This window comes from Cataglyphis hispanica, chromosome 26 (assembly GCF_021464435.1).
Source record: "Cataglyphis hispanica isolate Lineage 1 chromosome 26, ULB_Chis1_1.0, whole genome shotgun sequence".
In the NCBI taxonomy this organism is placed as follows: Eukaryota; Metazoa; Arthropoda; class Insecta; order Hymenoptera; family Formicidae; genus Cataglyphis; species Cataglyphis hispanica.
The window spans coordinates 365,181-388,806 of NC_065979.1; the positions used below are offsets into that span (position 1 = coordinate 365,181).

Below are 23,626 nucleotides of genomic sequence, written 5' to 3' on the forward strand. Positions count from 1 at the left end.
AGAAACATTCGCGAATGACTTTTATTATTTGCGCAAACTTCCATTATTCTGGACCGATACACCAATATTTATTTTTTCTTATTTATTGTTTGTAATGTCACTGTTAGGTTGATTGCGCACGCTAAAGATAAATAGCTTTTCATTTGTAAAGAATATGTGAATCTCAAAATAATGTAGAAAATCTGATTCAAAAATTAGAGAAATAGTTTCATATCGCAAAACTAGATAACTTAAATTCGATATAACAATAATATTTATTTTCACTAGTCATGTTGTCATATTCATGCACTCGAAGTTCACAATATTTCTCTGCACTGAGAATAAAATATACATTCTGCATGAAGAGATATTGATATTTTTGTGTCACGAACTTTATTGGCCGCTATGATTTGTTTAGCTATTGGAGCAACAGTATATTTTAAGCGTTGCATTCCATTTCATAATTTTTAGTTTATTTATTATTTTTAATAATTTTTAATAATTATATTAATTTTATTATATATAATATTATATATATATTTATATTTTATATATTTACAATTAATACTATTTTTTGTACGGCTGTCACACTGCCCACTGTCTGAAGCTGAAGGCAACAAATCTACCTATCTAATGTGTTATATTATAATATCTCTTTATAATATCTTTATGTTATTGCTGCTCGTGCATCCAGGCATACAAATATAATTTAAGTTTTAATAGATTTGTTACCTCAAAATAAAATAAAAATGTGTCACTCACCGGTCGATGCGGGTTGTGTCCTTGGCCTCCCCTCCTGCTCCTCCTCCTCTTTCTCCTTCTTTCAGATTGTCAGAATTCGTTGCACTCGTTCTATTCATTAGTTTGTTAATGTTCATTATGCAGGATAATAAACGCGCGACACTTTGTACGGCACTCCCGCACTAATTAAAACGTGATAAAATATCCGCGGCATGATCAAATGAACGTACGATACTTCTCACGACGTGTTCCCGAATTAACGGCGCAACAAAGTGTTTGCAGCACGCTGAAAACAAGAAATATTTATGATTTCACAACGAATATTTTATTCTTTGCATTTTTAATTAATTAATAATAGAATGATCGACACACCACAGTTTTCCATTATTTAAATTATTTTATTATTTGTATGTTATTTAACGTTTTATAATATCTCTGAATTATTTTGCGTTTAAATTATTCTGTCACGATTCGTTATGTTACTCAGTTCTCTCAATTCGGGAACAATTGGAGATATTAATAACAAATTACATATTGACAAAAAAAGTGCAATGCAAAATATACGAGACAACAATCTCCGTTAAATAAATAATTGTTACCCATATATATCACAATACAATAAAATAAAATTCCCATTTTTTTGGTCACTGCAATTCCTGCAATATATATAGGTATATATATACATATGTATATATATATATATATATATATATATATATATATATAATTTTATAAATATATAATCGGTTCTTTTTCTTTTTCCGCTATAATTTTTTTTGATTGTCTTGAGAAAATCACAATGAACAGTTGACTTGGACAGTTGACTTGGATATAGCCTAACGTAATGATAAAATTTTGTACTAAATTTTGGACTTATTTATGTAAAATCACTAATGTATTATTGTGTTGCTAATGCAGTTAACTAATCTAATTTACTTAACGGTGATAAATTTTCTCTTTAATCATTTTATTTTCTTCTTAAAATTAATAAATTATTTTCTTCTTCCAAATTAATTAATAAAGCGATTAGCAAATGGTTAAGCGTTGAGAACTTCACGATTAAAGTTTGAGAGTGGATTGCAATCGATGACAAAAGTTCCAAAAAAGAAATTTTAAAGGAAAGAAAAAGGTCAAAGGTAGATAAAGTGATTTTGGGAGAAATTCACAGAACTTTGGGATAGTTATCTTTTCCCACGCCCCGACACACAGATACATGCATACGATGCATACAATATTGGAGCGTCGGTATGTGCATTGACTACCGGTAACCGCCCTTTACAGAAGCTAAGCACGACAATGGGCAATATGGCTATAACCATCTTGGGCGGAATAGTAAACGAGCGAAGCGTGTATTTCTGATTTCGGTGGAAATTCCATTCTACACGTTACTATTACCTCCCCTGCGCAAATAATAGTTAATTCGGCCAAATTGTTATTGGCCCCGCTTTCATAGAAATACAAAATATGAACATAGACAGAATAATGTATTTGTCCTAGCCGATGCCATTATCGCGGTATTGTTATGAGGCATTATCTGAATATGTTACACGAATATAGTGCTATTCGATAAATGTAGTGAAACGAAATCGAATTTTGCAAATAAGGCGAGATAGCGTATATATGGAATAATACCTAATAAATTGTTTTTATAACGATGTAAAAATTAGAAACCATATTTTTGAAAAAAATATTTTATTATTTCGAGAGACTCTAAAATTTATTTTACATTGTTAAAAATGTTTTGTGTCTATTGCTAAGATTTTCCAAAAATTATTTTTCAAAAATAGACATAAATTATACATATATAAATTAACGAAAATTTGCCATTTTCTTATGATGTAGGCATAAACTTATGTTTTTTTTTTTTTTTTTTTACTTTATATTATTTTACGTAATTTTGATAAACCGAATAAACATCAGCAATTATCCTTCCGAATTACACGCGTTGCATTTGGCGGAGAAACGTAATTCAGAATTATCTGATGGCTGTCGAGTTTCAGAAGTAGGAGGTATTTTGCGGGGGTTTCTCGCGAAACTTGCGGTAACTGTGTTGTTTGTCTTGCTATTTGCATGAACGCCGCGTACGTTTGCGCAGTACGTAACGTACATCATGTCGCTGCCCACGTTGACTACCGTTGACATCCCGTCGCGCCTTACTGCGAACGGTATGACTTACAAACTAGAGCTAAGCTGGAGAACTCTCGTTCTGTCAGATGACGGTCATCTTGTATCATAGCTCTACCACCTTGTGTTATGTTCGCAACTAAGGCTTTTCAAACTACCGACACTCATTTCGCACTTTGAAATGTAAAAGTCAGTAAACACATACTTCTCACAGATTTACACTACGCGATACTAACACAACGTTTGGACCTATCCATATGTATATTGAAATTTCGGAAAAAACCTTGGCAAGATACTTTTAAATATTGGCCCCAAATAAATTTTTTAATGCGTTTGTCTGCTCTTCTGGGAGAGATTCCCGTTGCTAAAATGGTTTAGAAAACCGGTAACTCGCATCGATTGATATTAATCCATAATTGTTAATTAAATGGCAGACGACCACTCGCTGGTAAGCTCGTAACCGCAATTCTCTCTCTAGCGCGAACGCACCGTACATCGTCAGCGGATTCGATCGCTTTAAAATTACAATTAGCGCCTGTAAACGGATCCGCTTTGCCTGCGGGCTTTATACAAACTCTCGTGCTTTGACCGAGTTGACGAGAGGTAGAACCTTGCAGTGATTCTCCGATTTCGTATCTATCCGGTGTCTAGCCATTACCGCAGGTATTCTTGATCGCTATTCTCGATTTCCACTATCATCTTGTCAAAATTTCCACTGGCCAAAGAAATTACATTACATCCTATGGTTCTATTCTACATACTTGTTCTCATCTAATGCAATTTGCTTCAATAATTTTGTTACGCATATCGAAAGAATTCATTTGCAAATAATTTGTGCGATAATCGCTTTTTCGATACATTTGTGATAAAGCGCGTATAAGAATCTAAATATATAATTCAATTTAATATTAAATTGAAATCTTTTACATTTTTTTTGTGATACAATAGGTCGTGGAATTTTAGGATCCTCCCATATTGTTATCATCATTAATACTTAAATACACAATATATTTTGATTATTATGGAATAAAATGATGAAACTAATGTATTATATTAATCTACATTATCCAATTTTATAATCGCATTATTAGCTCGGATTCAATGAATTTTTAGTAAATCGATTACATTGATGATTACTGTAAGCATGCACAAATATAAATGGATTGCTATTTATTAACTCGGAATAATATCGAAAATTCATTTGCCGAAGCGATATGACATGATTTTGAAAGCGTAAAGTGTGAGTGAGAAAAACAATGCGTTAATTTGGATCAGAGAGAATCATTTATAATATATGCTGTGCCACGTACGAAATATTAATTTCCTGATGTATAATACGATACACATTTATAAAATGTATTAAATTTGATAAAATCTCTTTTCGAATACATGTATTATACGTTGACAAAATATTCTCGCTTTTATTATCAGATTACACGTAGACAAACTCTAAATATATATTTTACATTTCATTTTATTAAATAAATAATAAAAATGAATTATATTTATTTATTTATTTATTAGGAATAACTTTAATTGAAACTAAATTTCGTTAATATTTTATTTAAACATTTTATTTTATACAGTTTCTGAATTAAATTTTAAATTGTTTCCCTTTCTGGGAAAAATACGATGTACGACAAAAGAAAAACATTTCCGTTTTAGTGAAAAACAAAAACAATACGGTCCAATTGCGCCGAGTAAACTTTCGTCCACAATCTGTATATTGACGTTACAAGGAAGTTAAAATTTAATCGACTTCTGCAGTCTAACAATAAGTCGGATTCGGTAAATATCAACGATAAATCAGCGCAATTATTGTCAAAGTCCACATTATTGATTGCTTGTATACGATATATACTCAAACTTTAAAAATAATATTTAAAGTGTGTAATTTATCGAAGCACACAGTATATGAATATTATTTTAAATGTAAATAAATTCCGCGTATTCGGATTTAAATGAATAATTGCATAGCACAAGATATATGTTCAAAAAATTACCAAGAAAAAAATTATCTCTCTCTTAAAGAGAATGGATAAAAGCACTTATAAAGTTCGTACAATAAAAAATGAACTTTAAAAGTTTATGAATGTATAATGATATAATTTTCTAAAAAGACAGAATAATGAATAATTTGCGCTAAACAGAATATTAAGTATAAAATTTATATTTATTAATATAACAAAACATTTTTTATGCTTTATTTATTTTATTAAAATATGCTGAAATAAATTTTGTATTTACTTTTTATCACACTTTATAAGGAGGAATAAAAAAATTATAATTAAAAAATTATAACTTTATTGAGCGATTCAGACAACAGAATCATTATATGTTGAAATATCCCTCGCCATTGTTCGCGATTATTCTTTCGTAATAAACAATCACTTCGAAGACTTACGGCGCGATACCGCGTATATACGCGTCAGGATCTTGTGAGTTCCCCACGTTTTCCATTCGGCGATAACAACCAGGATCGATGAGGAACGCGGAGCTCGCACGTATCACTACTACGGCCATTCCGCCGGTGGATGGTATTGGCACCACCACCACCACTACGTGCGCGTCCATTATCGCGCGAACGTAGCAAATCCAAACGGACGAGTCAGCCCATCGTAAACACGGGCACAACCGGCGAGTTTAATTCGATTAGAACGCGATCATCAGATTGCTCGATCGTCCGGCATCGAATTCCCCCTGCGCGCTCATGTGGTCCCTATCCTCTTTACCTCTCTCTTTACCCCCTTTCCGGCCTCTTGCATGCAACCCTCAACATTCACCTCTTACCCTCCCTTGCGCTCCCCTTACGCTCTATGCGCGCGGACATACACGTCCGTAGATAGAAACGCACACGGTACGCCCTTCCCCGCTCGTTTCTATCTACCTGTCCGATTTTACTCTACCAGCCTTACGAAAACCGAAATGTATACGCTGTGTGCTGAAAGTATCGTCTTAAAACTGAATCAGGTATTTTTAATGAATTTTCAAGATGATAAAATTTTATGAGTAATGTAAAGAATTTAATTGTTGTTTTATTTTAAATATCCTGACATTTTCACGAGACGTCAAATTTCGCAAAATTGTATATTCTTGTTGCATTATATAAATTAATAGGCATTCTACAAACATACGTGGCTGCTTAATTAAATATTGAATGATATAGCTTATGACGTATATATATTCAGAATTTCAATGACGTGAAATCGTCAAACTAATGACTGTTTCACGGACACCGTCTAGATGTATGCACGCAGGACTAGAGAGAGAGTTTTGCGGAGCATTCGAGTCGAGGATCTCGATTCTATTCGATTCGATTCGAGTACGTGCACGCCGAACGAGCCGGAAACCGACGTTTGCGCGAACACGAATTTACCCTACTGTCCGGCCTAATGGCACGGATTTCATTATGCCGGGGTTTGCACGAACGTAAACCCCGTGAGGGAGGACGAGAAGGATAGAAAGGAGAGGAAGGTAGACAACAGGGAGGGATGAAGCAGCGAATGTTATACACGACATATACAGAGACCGATTTAGAAATGCAAAACTGTTGTCCCAGCAAATTTGTGACGCCGCTACTGCCGGAAATATTATCGCTATACCCACATTATATCCCGTCATAACGCCGAGATAATGCTGATTTAATACCGTTAAGTCGATTTTCGACGCGCGATGTGTAGTTTACGCGATTCGTGAGCTAGTGATGACCGTATCTGTTTCGCGATTTTGCAAGCATTTATAACTGGATAACAATCGAAATCGCGTTCGACGATATTGCGAGTTATAATTACGGGTATCATTCTGACGTTTCTGTATGCTCGGTAGCATGGGTGAGATGAGTAACGTTAATTTCTCGCCTGTTATTCTCTAAATAACAGCCATTTGTCCTAATCTAACAGACCCGCTAAAACCTCGTGAAAGCGCTAAATTAATGACACGTTTTAACATTATCGCAATATACATATATATACATATATATACATATATATATATATATATATATATATATATATATATAAAATAGCGACACATTACGTTAACTTGATATTTTAACGGATTTGAAATTATTATTTTTATACAAAAATGTTCTAGAGATATTTTCCGAATTTTCCGTAATATAACGATCAAACCGTTATATCAAAATTTTTGCATTCCTCTGAAAACTTATTTCTTATAATTTTTATCTGGCCAAAATTTTTGATTTAATAGTAATTAATTAATATCTCATTATAAAATTATCTTGTTTAAAGATGACAACAAACAATCTGATATTCATATATATATATATAATAATGAAAGAAAAAATTAGCTCAAATTAAGGTCCAAATGGTCGATAAGGGAAGATAAAAGATTTTTTATATACACATATATGTATACGTATAGAGCGGTAACCTTCCTGTTTAAATGTACCCGGTATTTCGCGACGGACGATAAACTTAGAACAAACGATCGAGATTAATAGAACGAGGCTTGGGGTCCCGTCTGCGATACTATCGATTCACGCCACGGCACGGCGAACGAGATACACGGGTGACTCCCTGCGGGATCGTAAATCCACGTCGAAGATTTACTTACTTAGCGGAGTCGGCTCCACTGACGCCGCCGCGACGACGACAAATCTGACCTTTTTTACAACAGGAACAAGCTTATGCGGACTCGCTTTTTATCTGGTATATAAAAATTCCAACACACTCTTCTTTTAGAACATCGATCTCGATAATCTAATTCCTATTTTTGCCTGATTTTTTTTATATTCTTTCAAATATATACCAATTATGCAAAGAATATTATATATTCACTACGTCAATGTTAGATATAGACGTGATTATAAATACTTATATGTACATATTAAACAGGATGTTCCGGAATTAAATATCAAAATTTCGGGAATATGTAAGGTATATATGTGTATATATATACGTTTTATATAAATAATATAAAAAAGAAATTATAAATCTTTTAAATAATATTAATTTAAATTATAAATATTTTCTATTTATAGAAAAAGTGTATGTTAATTAATATAATTATTTTATTAAATATCAAGAATTTTAAAATAAAATTTTGAATATGTTTAATTATTCATCATTTTGCAATGACATAGGATTAATGATGTCGATTACTAATGCGGGAATAAATGAGCAATTAATTTTAAACAAGTAACAAACAATAAATAAAAGAAATTTTTATAAATTACTTACCCCTCAGTTAGTTGTCCGGCTTTTTTCCGATTCTCTTCTTCCTCTCGTGTTCATCCTTTGCTGTTCTCCTTTGGTACAAGCTCATCCAAAAACATGCATCACTCGCCGTGGCAATCTTGACTCTGCTGTTAATAAATAATACGCATATATATATATATATATTAGAGCAAAATTTCTCATATCATAACATAAATAAATAAATATATAATTTAAAATTAAAAATAATATTTGCGATCTGCAATATTCGAGAATTTGATTAGATTTGTCGATATGACTATTTCATTTGCACGACAGATTTTGATCGAATAAATCTCGGGAGATATGCATTTTGACAAATTAATATAACGATGCAAAAATGCTGAATTTATGACATGCAGCTAATTAAATATTAAAATCCTCATCATTTCGTTTCCTACTTCAAATGGATACATTGGGCGAAATATCTATTTCTTCGATGTATAACCATCGCCGCGATATTTTTACAAGTAATTTGTTGCAAGTATTAATGAATCATGCAGAGTGATAATTGTTATTTGTAATAGTTGTAGAGAATGATCTCATTTGTATGACGTTAATTACGATGTTACCTGGTACTTCTTATAATCGTGTTTCGAAAGATATTACGACGACGCGTTGAACGATTCGCATCGCTACCTTCCCGTGTGAACATCGCCACTCAAGGTCATGGCGACCGCGCGTAAGCAATAGCGCATTTCACGCTGCAAAAAACGAGCGCCGCGACACTGTGCGAGAGTTGTCGATACAAAATATTTCACACATTATGAAATATATTTACACAATTTAAACTGTTCCTTGTAATTTCAAATCAATTATTAATAAATAATCGCGCGCTCTCTTGATCCCAAAATAATGAGCAAATTATATTTAATGACGAAAAATCCAAAACGCGATATTTTCAAAATCAAGTATTGTTATAGAGAGAAATGATTACTTATAAATATTATAATGAAGCAACGATTTATAATTATCGTTCGCAAAATCCCTACTGCTACGATTTTTCAATCATATAAATAAATCATAACTTGTACCTTTTATCGGTGAATATTTGTCGGCATTGTGAGTAGATACGAGTTGTTAATCGTAGATGTTAATTATTGATGAATATTTATTAGAAGTGATCGCATTCTCTTCCAGTATTCGTCGCGATTGCGTTTCAAAAAGTATTGGAATGATACACGGAGCGTCTCACGCCGCGTCCTTCCCCCAAGAACTCTGCCGCGCGAATGACCTCATCACCGTACATAAACAACAACGCGCTTCGCACTTCACATCGCAAAAAAACTAGCGCCAAACATCGTAATAGTTTGTTGCTATCACAAAATATTTAACGTTACGAATATTTAATGTTACAAAATATGTATATTCGCACACACCACATATATGTGATTTATATATAATATTTCTTGTAATTTTTTTAAACTTATTATTAATAAACAGTTTAAGGCTTTTCATTATTTGAATGATTCGTGTATTACTGCGCGCTCTCTTAATTTCAAAAGGGCAAATTACATTTAACGACGAAAAATTCCAAAGTTAGTATATAAATATGTATCAAATATACATACACGCATATTTTGTTCTTTTTAAATGAATTCTTTTTAATTATATTTACTTTATTCTTTCATCTAATAAGTGTCAATGCTTTAACTCTTGACCATTATATTTCCTTTTATGTAATTCATGAATTAATCAATGATGAAAAGTTATCATTTATGTAAAATCATATAATAAGTGTTTGAGAAACAATTCAACTGAAAAAAAAAAAACTATTATAAAATATTCGTCAAAAAGATAAATCATCATTATAAGGTTCAATGTAAGTATTATAAACCAAAAAATACAAATATATATAAAGAAGAAAGAAGAGAAAGTTCGAGATTGTTTTTTTATACCACTGTTTTATATGCTTTTTTATTGGAACGATAAAAATTTAAAAAATATTTTATTTCGCCAAATATAATGGTACAAAGATTTTTCATGTTATTCCATATTTATAGGCAGAGAAAGCGCTTCACGTTATATACGATCTTATAGAGAGAATTTTACATTCAGTGATAAAAAATGATAAAGAGATCTTTTATTATATCGCATAAATGTACGTTTGAGTTAAATGGAAAAATAGGTACGAATGTACAGAGAAATAAGATGAATATACATGGTACTTAGATATAAAAGATTCATTACACATTTGTCAGAAACATAATGAAGCATTTAAAGAATGAGTAAAATTCGAGAGATACATTTTTATAGAAAAATCTTATACAAAAAAATAAAAAAATATTATTTTTATTATTTTGTACGTGGCTATATTTAAAAAAATATTATACAAGATTGAAAGAGAGAGAGAGAGAGAGAGAGAGAGAGAGAGTATACTTAAAAAAAAAATAAATAAATAAGCTCGATGCAATAGAATAAAATCCGCAAAGCCATAGTACACATAAAGACGAGTTAATGATTACTTTTTTTGTTGTTTTTTCACTAATAATATAACTTAACATTTCTATTACCTTTGAAGATAATTTTTATGCAACTTTTGTGTAAAAAATACATGAATATAATGAGATAAAACGAAAGAGAAGAAAAGAGGGAAAAGGAGAAAGAACTCTTGTTCGAGCAAAAAATGAAACTAAATTTTTTACGAGACAAGAAAACTTACCACTCGATTAAAATGAAGCAGTGTTACGTGCGAGACAAACCAAAAGCGGCAGCATTTTTAATTAGATTTTCTACAACATATTTTTACGACTTTATTACAAATTCTTTTCGATGATGAAGAGAACACTTCGACATGTAACAATGCTGTCTGCACTCGAATTGCATTTCTCTTTAAGAGCATTTCGTCGACGGAAATCCAGCGATCAGGAGCACGTCATACCGTTAATGAAAACGAGCGTTGAGAGAAGAAGACCACAAAGTGGACGTCGATAAAGTCGCTGTGGAGAGGATGCTCGACAACCTCGACGACGAAGGACGTCGAGCGCGGAACAAATTAAATTTTCTTCGTTGACTAGTCCGAATTTCCCCGTCTAGTCCTTCATTCTCGCCGCATTCTTCCTTTCTTCCTTGCTTCCAGCTTCTGGTTTTCTGGTTTTCTTTTTGGCAATCAAACGAACAGGAATCAAACCTGTACCATCATCATATTCCTAATAGCAAGACGATCAAAATTCCTTCTTCCATTATCGTTTTATCTTTTATTTTTCTTATGATATAATCAGCAGCTGCTTCGACAAATTGAAGAATTGCTCTGACGAAAAATTAAAACGTGATTATAAATTTTTTGGCAACATGCATTTTATTTTATTGCTAGATATTTTTGGAGAAAAAATATGTCTTTATATTTTTTATATCTTTCTATCTTTTTATATATGTTGTTTATATTTTTATTTTGTTAATTATATGCGTATGTATAAGATTGAGTAAAAGAAATTAAAGAAAAATTTTTAATCTGATTTCTGAAAGAAAGATGTATACGTTAAGGTATTTGGTTTCGTGACAAAAGTCAACTGTTAAAGAATATCATATTTTCAAAGTCTCGATGGATAGGCATCAATCATTCCCCCTGTACATGAGAAAATTTATCTCAATATATTTACTATAAAGCGACCGTTGTCAGGATGGTTTTTGTTAAAAGCATGAAATAGAAAGAAGTAGTCGAGATATTCAAAGTAAAAATCAAAATGCAAAGATAAATCGGATCACACGTAAAATAACATAACACGAAAGAAGCAGGTAGCATAAAACGGAAGAAGCAGGTAACATAAAACGGAAGACGATAGTCAAGCTAGGAAGCACAATAAATAAAATAGATGAAAACTAATGCTAAATAATTATTAAATATTTATTTATATCTGATCCGCTACGTCTATACCTAGCTTGTACATATCATTGATTTTTCCATTTTTATATTTCAGATCCAAAATGTACAATTTCCAAAAATTTTAATATTCATAAAATTTTTTTTAAACAAAAAAATAATATTTTTGAAGTAATCTAAAATAAGACATTAAAAAAATAAAATGTCTTATTAGAAAAAAAAATCGATGTAATCATTCTTGAATGATGTCTGGCGTAAATCACAGATAAAATGTAAGAAAGCAGAAAGAAAGATAAAAAAGTGAACTGCATGCAAAATCTCTAAGATGCCGTCGGGCCAAAGATATGAGGACGCCCGGCGGCTTATCCAGTTTGCATGAAAGTGTTCTTTGTGAATAAAGAAAAAGTGTGAAAGTTAGGGGGAAACTCGTGCGTTATATATATCGCGCATATTTCTCACAAAAGGCAAATGCATTCGGAATGATACGTTGCATAAGAAGGTAAATCATAATACGAGGAATTAAACTTTATTGACCTGCGTTATGCAAGGGTATGATTCGTGTAATTACAAATTTAATCATATTAAATTGAAGTCCTCATAATTATTATTATATATTTGGTAGCAAATTAATAATTATTTATAATTAATAATTGTGATTTATCTTTTTTAACACCTGATGTAATTTATTTATTAAGAATATATTTTCATAAATTTGTATTAAAACAGATTCAAATAGATTGATGCGTGTCCGTTAAAAAAGTTGTAAATCATAAATCTAAACATTCTGCCTGACTAATGATTTTTCTAAATGACTCTAGATTGTGCCTGTATATTGCTATTTTACTTTCTTCACATAATTATATTTACGAAAATGTTATTCGCCGCAACAACGTTAGGAATTTGATTCTACGTTGTTGATAGTTGATTAATTTTAACCATCGCATTATAATCCTTTAGTGTATTGTGTGCGCGCGCTTACACACGAACGAACTATAAACTACACTGTGTAAAATGATCCTGAGTTGTATGTGTGTTGTGTGTGTGTGTGTGTGTGTGTGTGTGTGTGTGTGTGTGTATGCTTGCGCGAATACAACGGGCACGCGGTAGCCTAGCATAACACTCGTCTAGGTATACACAACTTACCTCGAGGAGTTTGCCGGCGTTCTTGCTTGCATTTGCCTAACCACGTTAACGGATCCCCCGATCCAAATATCAGCTTCGAGGAAGGCTCTGCGGCTCGCGCTTTCCACACACCGGATCCGTGCCAAGACCGGCAACCAAATCTTTGTCCGAACTGCTGCAAAACAAATTTCGAGTTTCGCGATTTGCCCCTTACATGCAAACCCTTATCTAGTTGGCCTTTCTATCACAGTAAAATAAAAAAACAAATGGTAAAGAATTAAAAGTAATTTAAAAGCTTTGCAAATGACACAGCTTTTTAGCTTGTCATTCAAAGCAGAAATTTAACTTTTTTCTTTGGTGGAGAAGTGAGTGTACGTGCACTTAAAAATGAGAATATCGAATGCAGCTTGGTAGTGAAATTAAAAGTTATTTTAAGTGCTCTTAAATTTATAGAATTTAGATTTTTGAATTACAATTCATATGCAGGAAAAACATCCTACATGTTTTCGATACAAAATAGAACTATATTTAAAATGCGTTAATCTCTCTCTCTCTGTTATAATTAAAATAACCTAAAATAAACTAGAATTATTTATTTAATTAAATATTTTTATATTTTTGATTGTAGATGAGCGGCAAACGGACAAGAAGTTTTAAGTGCGCTGTGCACCATCGGGACCGTGAAATCTGTTCTGAAAACGATTTCCACCTGCTTGTGCACGAGCCGCCTCTATTTCGCAGGTAGGATAAATCACATTCAATACATTTTTTCATAGTTTATCGAAATGTAATAGTAGTGCTTTGGAACATGTATTTTTTATTTTCCATAAGATTTTAGATTTTCATAAGATATAGGTTTTGAAACTTTTATGACAAATTTTGAAAATTGAAGAGTCTAGTGATTAATCTAGTTTGATTAATACGTGATTTAGATTATCAATTTTTTTGAGATTTTAACATGACATTTTGATTTACATTTATTGGTAATGGGTGAGTCCAAATATTCTGGTCAGACTTTAAGATTTTATAGAAAATTTTATTTTAAACAAAAAGTTTCCGATAAACATTATGTACTGAGTGATGTAATAAAAATTATATAGTTAAATTAAACTTATTAAATTAATTAAACATATAAAAAAAATTTGGTTGCGAAATCTATTATCAAAACATGTCTTTAAATTGTATATATTCAAGTTAAGATCGCACGACGGATTGAAATGAAACCGATTCTCTCATCTTGCGAAAAGCAAGAAAGACATACAAAAATGTAGCGAATGTGGATAAAACGAAGACACGAGGCGCGAAGAAAGTTCTGCATTTTATTATTCCGGCGGAATATCCGACGTGCACACGATGACGACGACGGAGACGGCAACGGTGACGGCAACGCGGTCGAGGACGACCGTTCTTGCAGTATTTCTGCTGTGCATTTTATGCTGCGCATCGTTACCCATGCGAGAGAATCCCGAGGAGGAACCAACATATCTCGTACATTGTACGACCTGCGAAACATCAACATCTTCCTGCTTCCTACATCCCGCTCCTACGATCCTACTTCTTTCTTCATGCCTTTCTCACTTGCGTATTTTATGCTTCGCGAAATTATATGCGCGAGAATACCGTTATTTATCGATATATTTATGTTTATATTTTCACGTTTTTAAATCATACATTTTTCTTTTCTGGAAAGTGACGCAGATCCAACATTGAAATATTATGAGTTTCCGCGAAAATAAAATATAAATCGAGTATAAATTGTTACTGAATGAGAGACAGAGAGAGGAGAGAGAAAGAGAGCGCTACACTATTGGAAGCGGATTAGCGTTATAATCGATATGGTAAATATCGTTCGTCGTTAATCACGCATTTAACGAGTCCAACGAGAGTTCGTCAATATAACTTACAGAATAATCGCTATTACGCGACGAGCTTAATAACACAATTTATCGCGACGTTCCCGTCGCGATACAATTTCAAATGTAATTTATAAACGTACGTGACGAAGTATTTGGGGCGCAATTTAAATAAAGGCATCTCGCACCTTTCCACTGCTATCTATCGCGTTATTTATAATAATATCGTTGCGCATCGATGTCGTCTCGCGAGCTCGAAGGCAAAGTTCCTTTCGCCGATGCAACTCCGATGTTAATTCTTTTTTTTTCGCCGACCAGCTCGATAAGATGAATAGGTTTGGATATGTATCGGGCATCGTAAGAAAGCGTCGGGTCTCTCGAGCGTGGTCGATTCGACTTGTTCCTGGATGCTATTCATAAATAATTCATCGTATCGTCTCGCACGAAAGAAGAGATGGAGAAGGTGGTGCTTGACGGAGTGAAAGAAAGAAAGAAAGAAAAGAGAAGACAGCGGCGAAAGAGACATAGACCATGCAAGGTAGGCTTTGCGGGACGGTTCTATATGAAAGCTGATGAAAAAAAAAAACTCTTAGTTCCAAACCTTCGATTGTCAAGGCATGTCAGATAATAATTTTGTTCAAAACAATATTTGTCAATTACTTAAAGCTATATGTTTCGTGATAAAATATGCCACGGAATCTTATCTTTTTGTTATTATTATTCATCATATTCTCAAAAATTATTAACCTTGTTTTTTAAAAGTCACTATCCATCCACTTCCTGGAGATAGAAAGTTGAGCGAAAAAAAAAGTTGAAAGGTAAAAGGACTAGGGAAAGAAAAGTGAGTGAGAAAGGCAAATGAAAAGTAGAGATATGCGAGAGGAGAGAAAGAAAGAGAGAAGAAGTTGAGCACTGTGAAATCTGGGTGTCGCGCAGCGCTGTGCCGAGGCGAGAAATTCCTGTGCACACAAGATAAGAAGAAGCGGCAACCTGCAGGGCTCTTTGCAAATAAAATATCGTCTCGTGTCAAGCGGTCGGCGGGGATACGGCCGATGGGGGGAGGGGGAGGGGAGGGGGGATCCGACGCGTTACGACGGAAATATGACGAGACGATATTCCGAGCAGGTACTGGGCGCATGCTTGGAATTCGGTGCGAGTACAACCCTTAAGTCTTGGGTGCGCCAGCCTCGCACCGTCCTCCCCGTCTCTCTCCCCTTTTGTCATCCCTGGCCGCTTCCACGATCTCGCGTATCTCTTCATCTCTTTCTTTCTCTTTTTTCGTCCGCACTCTGTTACGTTAACGCGACGAGGAGTATGTAAATTTCACCGCTGACTCGCGAAAAGGTGAGACTACTTTGTTCGTATCCTCCTGCCTCCTCTGCCTCCCTTGAGACCTTGTACGCTCGACATACCTGGAAAACTGAGCGCGTATACAGCGGTGGCAGTTTATGGCGGGCGATACATCTTGGAGAACCGTATTGGATGGTGATGGCGATGGGGATGCCGAGAGGGATGTCGAGATCTTTGAGATATCCCGACATGAATTGCAACAGTTCAAGCAAAGCACACTGGCATTAACATTTTATCTTTAAACTATGAAGCTGGACTGCGTGTGCATGATTACGTTAATGAATGCTTTTGACGAGCTTTAGTACAAATTTTCAAGAAAACAGGTTTAAAATCATACACGGAGAACAATACGAATGGATTCACTCTCGCGATTTTGTCGGAATTACACCGATTCTTGCTCCGGCAATATTTCCGTTTATCATTGTTGTGAAAAAGAAGAGGTGGAACGCGAAGCGTTCATCGCTTCTCCTTCTTGCTCTCTTTCACGGTATTCGTTCTCGCTTAACAAACTCGAAGCGGACATTTTGCAAGGCAGACCGGGACAGTTACACAAAAAGACCCGGCTATATACATGCGGAAATTCGCCACGCCCGAGTTTCCCACTTGCTCTCGGCCCTTTGTCGACCCCCGCATGCTTCCATTTTTCGCTTCCGCGAGAGCGTCATCCAGCCGTTAGGTGTTCGTTCACGCTTCTCGCCGACGTGACGATGAGCTTCTGCTCTCGTGGAAAACCACTTCACTTCCTCTCCCATCGCATACATACGTTACCGCTATAACGAACCACCAACAGAGAGCAATTATATCGCGCTTTTAACGCGTTCTCCACGGCTCTTCCAGAAAGAGCGCGAGCATTCCTGTCGAAGTCGCGGAACCGTAACTTCGACTTCAACGCGAAACTCGGCCGGGTTTTGTGATTAAAAACTTGAACCGCAAATTACTTGCGAGAATATTACTGCTGAGTAATTAAGAAGAGTCCGTGCAGACCTCACACATATATTTACATTCCACACTTTGAAGAATTTAAGAAATAATTTATAGTAGAAATTTTCTCAATCAAGAATTAAGCGAAGGTTTTTTTTTTTAATACTGAAAATTGTACAAGAATAGAACATATATAGATTTCATTATATTAACTATAATTAAATTCTTGAATGTAATAGGTTTTCGCTTTTTTTACAACTTGAGAAATAAAAAAAATGGGAAGGGATTTAATACAAAATCTATTGCCATATAAAATGTCAAATAATTAAGCATATAATTGTATATATATATATATATATATATATATATATATATATATTTCGAAACATTATTTTCATTGTTTTTTGCTATATCTGTCTAACCGCATAACGTCTCTATTACTTCGACACGGAGTCTACCTGTGACAAAATTCGGTAAACCGATTTTCACAACAATTTCACACAGTCAGTCAATTTCTGGCCTTCGGAATAGGCAGGATCGTCTTTAACAAAAGCATGAATAACACCTTTTCGGGAAAAATTACGATATTTTTATCGTTTTTGAAATATACCGACACGCCATTCAACTAAGACCGCCCGTGTTCCGAGAGCGTGCTCCTGAAAATTTTTTCTCACTTAACTATCTACCTACCGCATGTATCAAAGGCTCTTGGCGACAACGGATACACGTATTCGTTGTCACCGTCGACGGAGTCGACTTCGTCGTTGCACGTTGTGAAAGACCGTCGCTCATTGTTGACCGTCAAAGAGCCGCATCGAAAATCGCCTAGAATGAGGAAAGAGAAACCGGCAAATTGGAGGCTGAATCAACCTTGTGCTGCTATGACCTCTTGTGTGAGAGCTATGCGGTATTTTTTTTAATATTCGCCTAGTTGGTCGTCCCAGTAACATGTAATGAGATGATACCGATACACAAAGGAAGAGTCTAGAGATATTTGAGAATTTAAATAAATAAAAAGTACGAGGAAAAGAGAGAAAGAGATCAATGTATAATCCACAATTAGTGTAGAATTTTGAAAAAAATCTACACAACAGCATATATATTTATAGTATGCAGAGTAATGTGAAGTCGGATTATTTATTAATATCATCAAGTAGAACATACTAAATATTTTGTTTCCTGGAATGTTTTTATAAAGTAAGTATATTTCCGAATATGTAGGAAGATATAATTTTTTTTATATACATACATATATATTATTAGATATTGTTTACCTTTTTGCAAAATTATAATAATTGCAAATTCCCAGTTAGATCAGTAAATCTATGTTTTTTTTTCTTTTGAAGCAAATTTTGTGCAAATTATAAATGTAAGATTTTCTCTTTGCATAAGATTTGAGTAAGAATTAGCACAATTATTTGTTTAAATTGGCAGTTTCGAATTTAATTTAAGGATAATAAAAATAATATAGAAGCACAATACTTATAAATACCAATTATAATTATAAAAATGATTTATATAATTTTATGTAGCTAAGAATTAAATGAGAAATGTATAAAATTAATATAATATTTTAATAATACTTTCATGAAAGAGATAATATTGATTATAATATATATATATATATATATATATATATATATATATATATATATGATGTATGTATATAATAAACTTTTTCTTTCTAAAAATGTGTAAAGAATCCGTCGTTTAAAATCACGGTTTCAAAACGATTTAGGTATCGCTTTTCAATCCCCTGTTTAATCACCGTGTAATATTTTTACACATGATCACTCGTCCGTCAAACAATCTCGTTAAATCCAATTTCGCTGTCGTCGGCAGGCCTATCCATATACGATAAGATCTGGCGAGACGCGGGACAGACCTACACATTGTGAAAAGTCGAAGTTAATAGGTGATATAAAGGGGGACTGTGTGCGGTAAAGGGCGATCTACTGAATCGTGAAAGACGCATTTAAGGGGGCAATGGAGGTCGCGAGGCAGGAAGAGGGGACATGCGCACCTGGTCAGCTTCGGCCTGCGTGCACCTCTGGAAATGGAACGTTTAAGAGAAAAAGAGAAGAGAAAAAAGAAATTGTTCTCTGACAAGTATACACAGCTACTATCCAGATGTGTCGGCGAATCCTCAGGAAACCTGTAAGGACCTGCATTTGACATTTCAAAGTATTGATTACAAACCTTGGGTCTGTAATTTATTTCGGTTACGTTGCGCATGATTTACATTCCCAAATTATTTTTTCAAATGCTCGTGCTCCGTTCGGATAAGCGATTACAAAATAGTTCTATAAGAAGAATAACATCGAGTTCTAAGGTAAATAGCGGTCTTTATTATATTCAAGTTCTGGAAAATTACAATCGCGTAATTTGTCTGCTCATTCTATTCATTCTAATTCTTTCATGTTATCGGTATTATTACGCAATTCTCAGAATTTTCATGTACTTCTCTGTAACATTTCTACAACTTGTACGCAATAGAATATATTTTCATAAAACATGCAATTTATTTTATTATTATTAAAAAAAAATTTAATCTAATAATTTTTACAAAAAAAAACTCGACAAAAAAGTAATTAAAAATATATATATAAATTATTTTATGTAACTTTTTATATTATTATTAGCAGTATGTAAGATTACATATATTTAATCGCGAATAATTTATACAAGTTATATTTATAGTTGATAAAATTTTTCGTAATGTTTTTCGAGTCCCATAATTTTGATGTTCTTCAATCGTATTGTCATCATTGATAGAGAAACGCGTGAATAATCGTGAGAGGAAACTTTCACGTAATATGCGAATACGTCTCTGTTATCGATATATATCTCTTTTTCCTATTTACATTTCAATCGGCGTTCACAAAGCGATGCGCTCGATGATGCGTCGCGCGGAGAAATATATAGAAATCGCGGAATTAATATCCCCCGAGATATTTTCGCATATGGGAATCACGAATATAAACTGCATAGAAATGCACCTGGAATTATAAATCAGAACGACCGTAAGGCGACTAGCTTGCACGAATATTGCTGCCATTTGTTTTTGTACATCATAAAAATTTCGAAAATGAGACGTCCAAAATTTCTCCCGACTCCCTATCCAAATACTAATTGTTTAGTATTAATAAACACTAAGCGTGTCTAATTGTTCATTATATTGTGTCTTGACCTAAAATTCTTTTTATTTCTCTTTCTTTATTTTCGGATTTAAATCTTCATGCATCTCGACAATGTTAAAGTTTTTAAACTTGGCGAATTTAAGACGTCCGATTTTTAACGATATGAATATTTATTTAAATGAGCGAAATTGAATTATTTAATCTAGCGAGATTGTATATCAATGATTGATGGAACAATAAAAAGTTTTACTAAAGGAACTAAACGAATTCGCAAAATAGTGATCGTAATGATGACAAAATCATGGTAGTCGTACAAGTGACGTTTGAATCGAAAACAGGTTAAATTCAACATGAAGAGTATTTTTAACGCGAATGGCACGTGCATCTGTCAGTCAGCGCGACATCGATCATTTTCATGTGTTGAAGAAAGGATAGCGTTTGATATCCAATCGCAATAAATATCGATGCGACATGACAAACATAAAAATTCACAGAAGACAACTTTTTGAAATCCTCGAATGGTATACAATTGCAAATCGCAAGTACTATTAATGAAAGTATCAAAATCTGAACACGGAAATGAACGTACTTTCGATAAAATGCGATCATATATCAAAGAACACTTGTATTGAATATATGACAGTATCGATGAAAGATAGAATTTTATAAGAACATAGTCATTTATAGTTTTATCTATACAGATTCAAAAATCACTTGCACTATACCAAATAAAACTGAATAATTGAAAAAAATTGCGAAAAATAATCGATCGCGTAAAGAACGACACTGACACTATCGATGCTTCAAGCATACGGAAAATTACGAGATGTAACGTAATACGCGAAGTGTAATTCGACCGCTCAGAATCGGAATTACTCGCGTGACGATATTCCCAGAAGAACACATTAGCTCGATGTTCTAACCCGGCTCTCTCTTACTACTCCTTATCGATTCGTACACACGCGAACGTTAAGAGAAACCGAGGAAAGAAAGAAAAATGTTTTCTAATCGCTTCAAAGAGACATTCGACTTTCTTTCTATTTCATATTCGATCCTTCAATAAGACACTAATACACCTAATAGCACGATACGCGAAATTTGCGCTCTTCGATAGAGAGACAGGATTAAATAAACTTGTGGAATAGACTCGCTGGAGCGACACGCGACACGAACCGCACGGCGCGACGGCTCGCGACCAAGTGCCAGCCGTGACTCGCATAGAGTCGCTCCGGCAGCCGCGGCGCCCTATTGGCCCGCGGCGCCCCACCACGCGGACTTGCCCCTGGATCGAGCCAATCGGTGCGCCGTCAGCCCCGTCGTACGCCGAAGACCGCGTGTGCACCCACGCAGGACGGCTCGCGGCAGTCAGTCAGTCAATCAGTCACTCAGTAGACCCGCGGCGCGCCACGAGGTGGGATCTGCGATCGTACACGGCGTATTATATACGCGAAAAGTATATTATTTACATCCGCGCGCGCGCGCGGATTATCATACACGGGGCGCGAAAGGCTCTAGTCGTCGCGGCTCGTGCGCGCACATTTTCTTCCCGGATTCTCTCCTTCCTCGCATCAGACGCGATCTTATCCTCCGCGTTGATGCTTGCTATCGGTACGGACGGATCTGCGAATCCGAGCGGGCGTACGCAGTCTCGTGTACCGTCGCGTCGCGTATGGCGTCGCGTTAAGGTCACGTCGTCCTCACCGTCGTCATTGTCGGCGTCCTTAGTCCGGATGTCTTGGCCGAGCTGAGAGATCGCGAACTCTCCCTCGCGCGGAGTGTCGAGCTTATCGGCTCGTAGTGTGTGTGATAGCGACGAGGTGATATCAATTGCCGCGCGTGGAACGATGTGCGTGACAGCCACGCCGTTGACCGCGACGAAGATACTGAAGGATAGCGCGAGCCGGCAGCCGGCAAGGACTACTATCGCTACTAGTGCACAGGTGCAAGGATTAAGCGGCGGCAATAACCACAACGGCAACAACCACCATCACCGCAATGCCATCGCCGAAGCTGATAGACAACATACGTCGATTATGTAAATATCAGTGTGTAATTCTTTCTCTTATTCTCTTTCCCGATAACGCGTTCGAATGTTTTGACGATTGGTCCTGAGGCGCGAAGGAAGGACGACGAACTCTCGCGCGATCGATTGACACGTTGTATAATCCTTTGAGTGTCAAGGCCGCGGCGGCAGTGAAAAGTGTCGCGAGCGTCATTCTAACCTCAACGTAAACTTAATTGTAATAGGAATAATTGTTGACCGGCCAATTATACAAGGTAGTAAAATGTATAACGGCAAATATTCCGACGGAAGGAAAAAGTATTTTAAAGTATTGTGCGAGTTATCTTTATAAGGATAATTCGAGATATGATACAGTATACGTTAAAATATTCATAATATTTTAGACACAGAAATCATAACGGCTCACGGCTTTGACACTCGAAAAATTACTTTATTATTTATTATTATATATATATGTATATATATATATATATACATGTCTCTCTAACATGTGTTGATCGATAACCAAACAAATATTGTGTGCTCGATTGAAATGTCAACAAGAATCTCGAACGGTTCGCGTTGCTCTGGTTCATTTAGACGCGGGAAGAAAACAATGCAAATTATGCATCGATTTTCGATGCGATGTAATAATTGATCAATATTTTAGAAATCATTCTATTCTATTAATCTCTCGAACGGAAATTGAGAAATCTCAGTTAAAAACTGGATAAAAAACAGGAAATTGTTTTTCGTTTTGTTATTCTTTTAGTCTTACAAAAATATAAAATAGCTCTTTTTTTAACACATTGTCGTGCTAATATTCGCATTCTTTCGCTTCCGTTGCTCTTTCGTAAGCTCACCACTGAACGTTCTCGCGATATATTCCGCACGTATCGATTAACGATATATATCACGAAATGCATACATTCGCTGTCTATACATCCCTTTCAATAATTCATGTCGCACATAAGCTTATTACTTGGCTGATTCACTGTAGATTCGTAAATCTTTTTGATAGTAGAGTTGGACGGTATCGTTCCGAGCGCGTGCCACTCGATATTCTTCTCTGCTTACGAATTTGCCTTGCAGTTTTATACGAATCACGTGGAGAGTGTCTTCGGAAATATTTTATCTCAATAGTGCGCGCGTGTACGTAAGACGATCGCTTCGCCCTGTCTGAGGACAAAGCTCTGAAATATTATCTATTCGTGGAAAGTAGCGAAACATACCCGGGTTTTTGAAACGCACGGATCGTTTTGAATTTCAAAATTGTGTATGCGTCGCGGATATTAAATCTTTGTAATCAATATTGCAGTTATTCAATTTAACGTTACCGGCGATAATTGCGTAATTCG

General features: G+C 34.8%; 1 protein-coding gene and 1 long non-coding RNA gene across 2 annotated transcripts in view; one reads left to right on the plus strand and one right to left on the minus strand.

Annotated features, from left to right (window-relative positions):
• LOC126858585 (protein rhomboid) overlaps positions 1 to 23,626 on the plus strand; it is a 353,604-nt gene that overhangs the window by 202,716 nt on the left and 127,262 nt on the right. The window contains exon 4 of the mRNA XM_050609047.1: positions 13,631 to 13,743. Coding sequence (XP_050465004.1) covers positions 13,631 to 13,743 — 113 coding nt within the window. The remainder of the gene's footprint in view (positions 1 to 13,630; positions 13,744 to 23,626) is intronic.
• LOC126858622 (uncharacterized) lies at positions 748 to 9,249 on the minus strand. Its single transcript, XR_007688705.1, has 3 exons — positions 9,095 to 9,249; positions 8,046 to 8,170; positions 748 to 1,006 (listed from the first exon to the last, which is right to left on the minus strand). It is a non-coding gene; the product is annotated as an uncharacterized LOC126858622 (long non-coding RNA).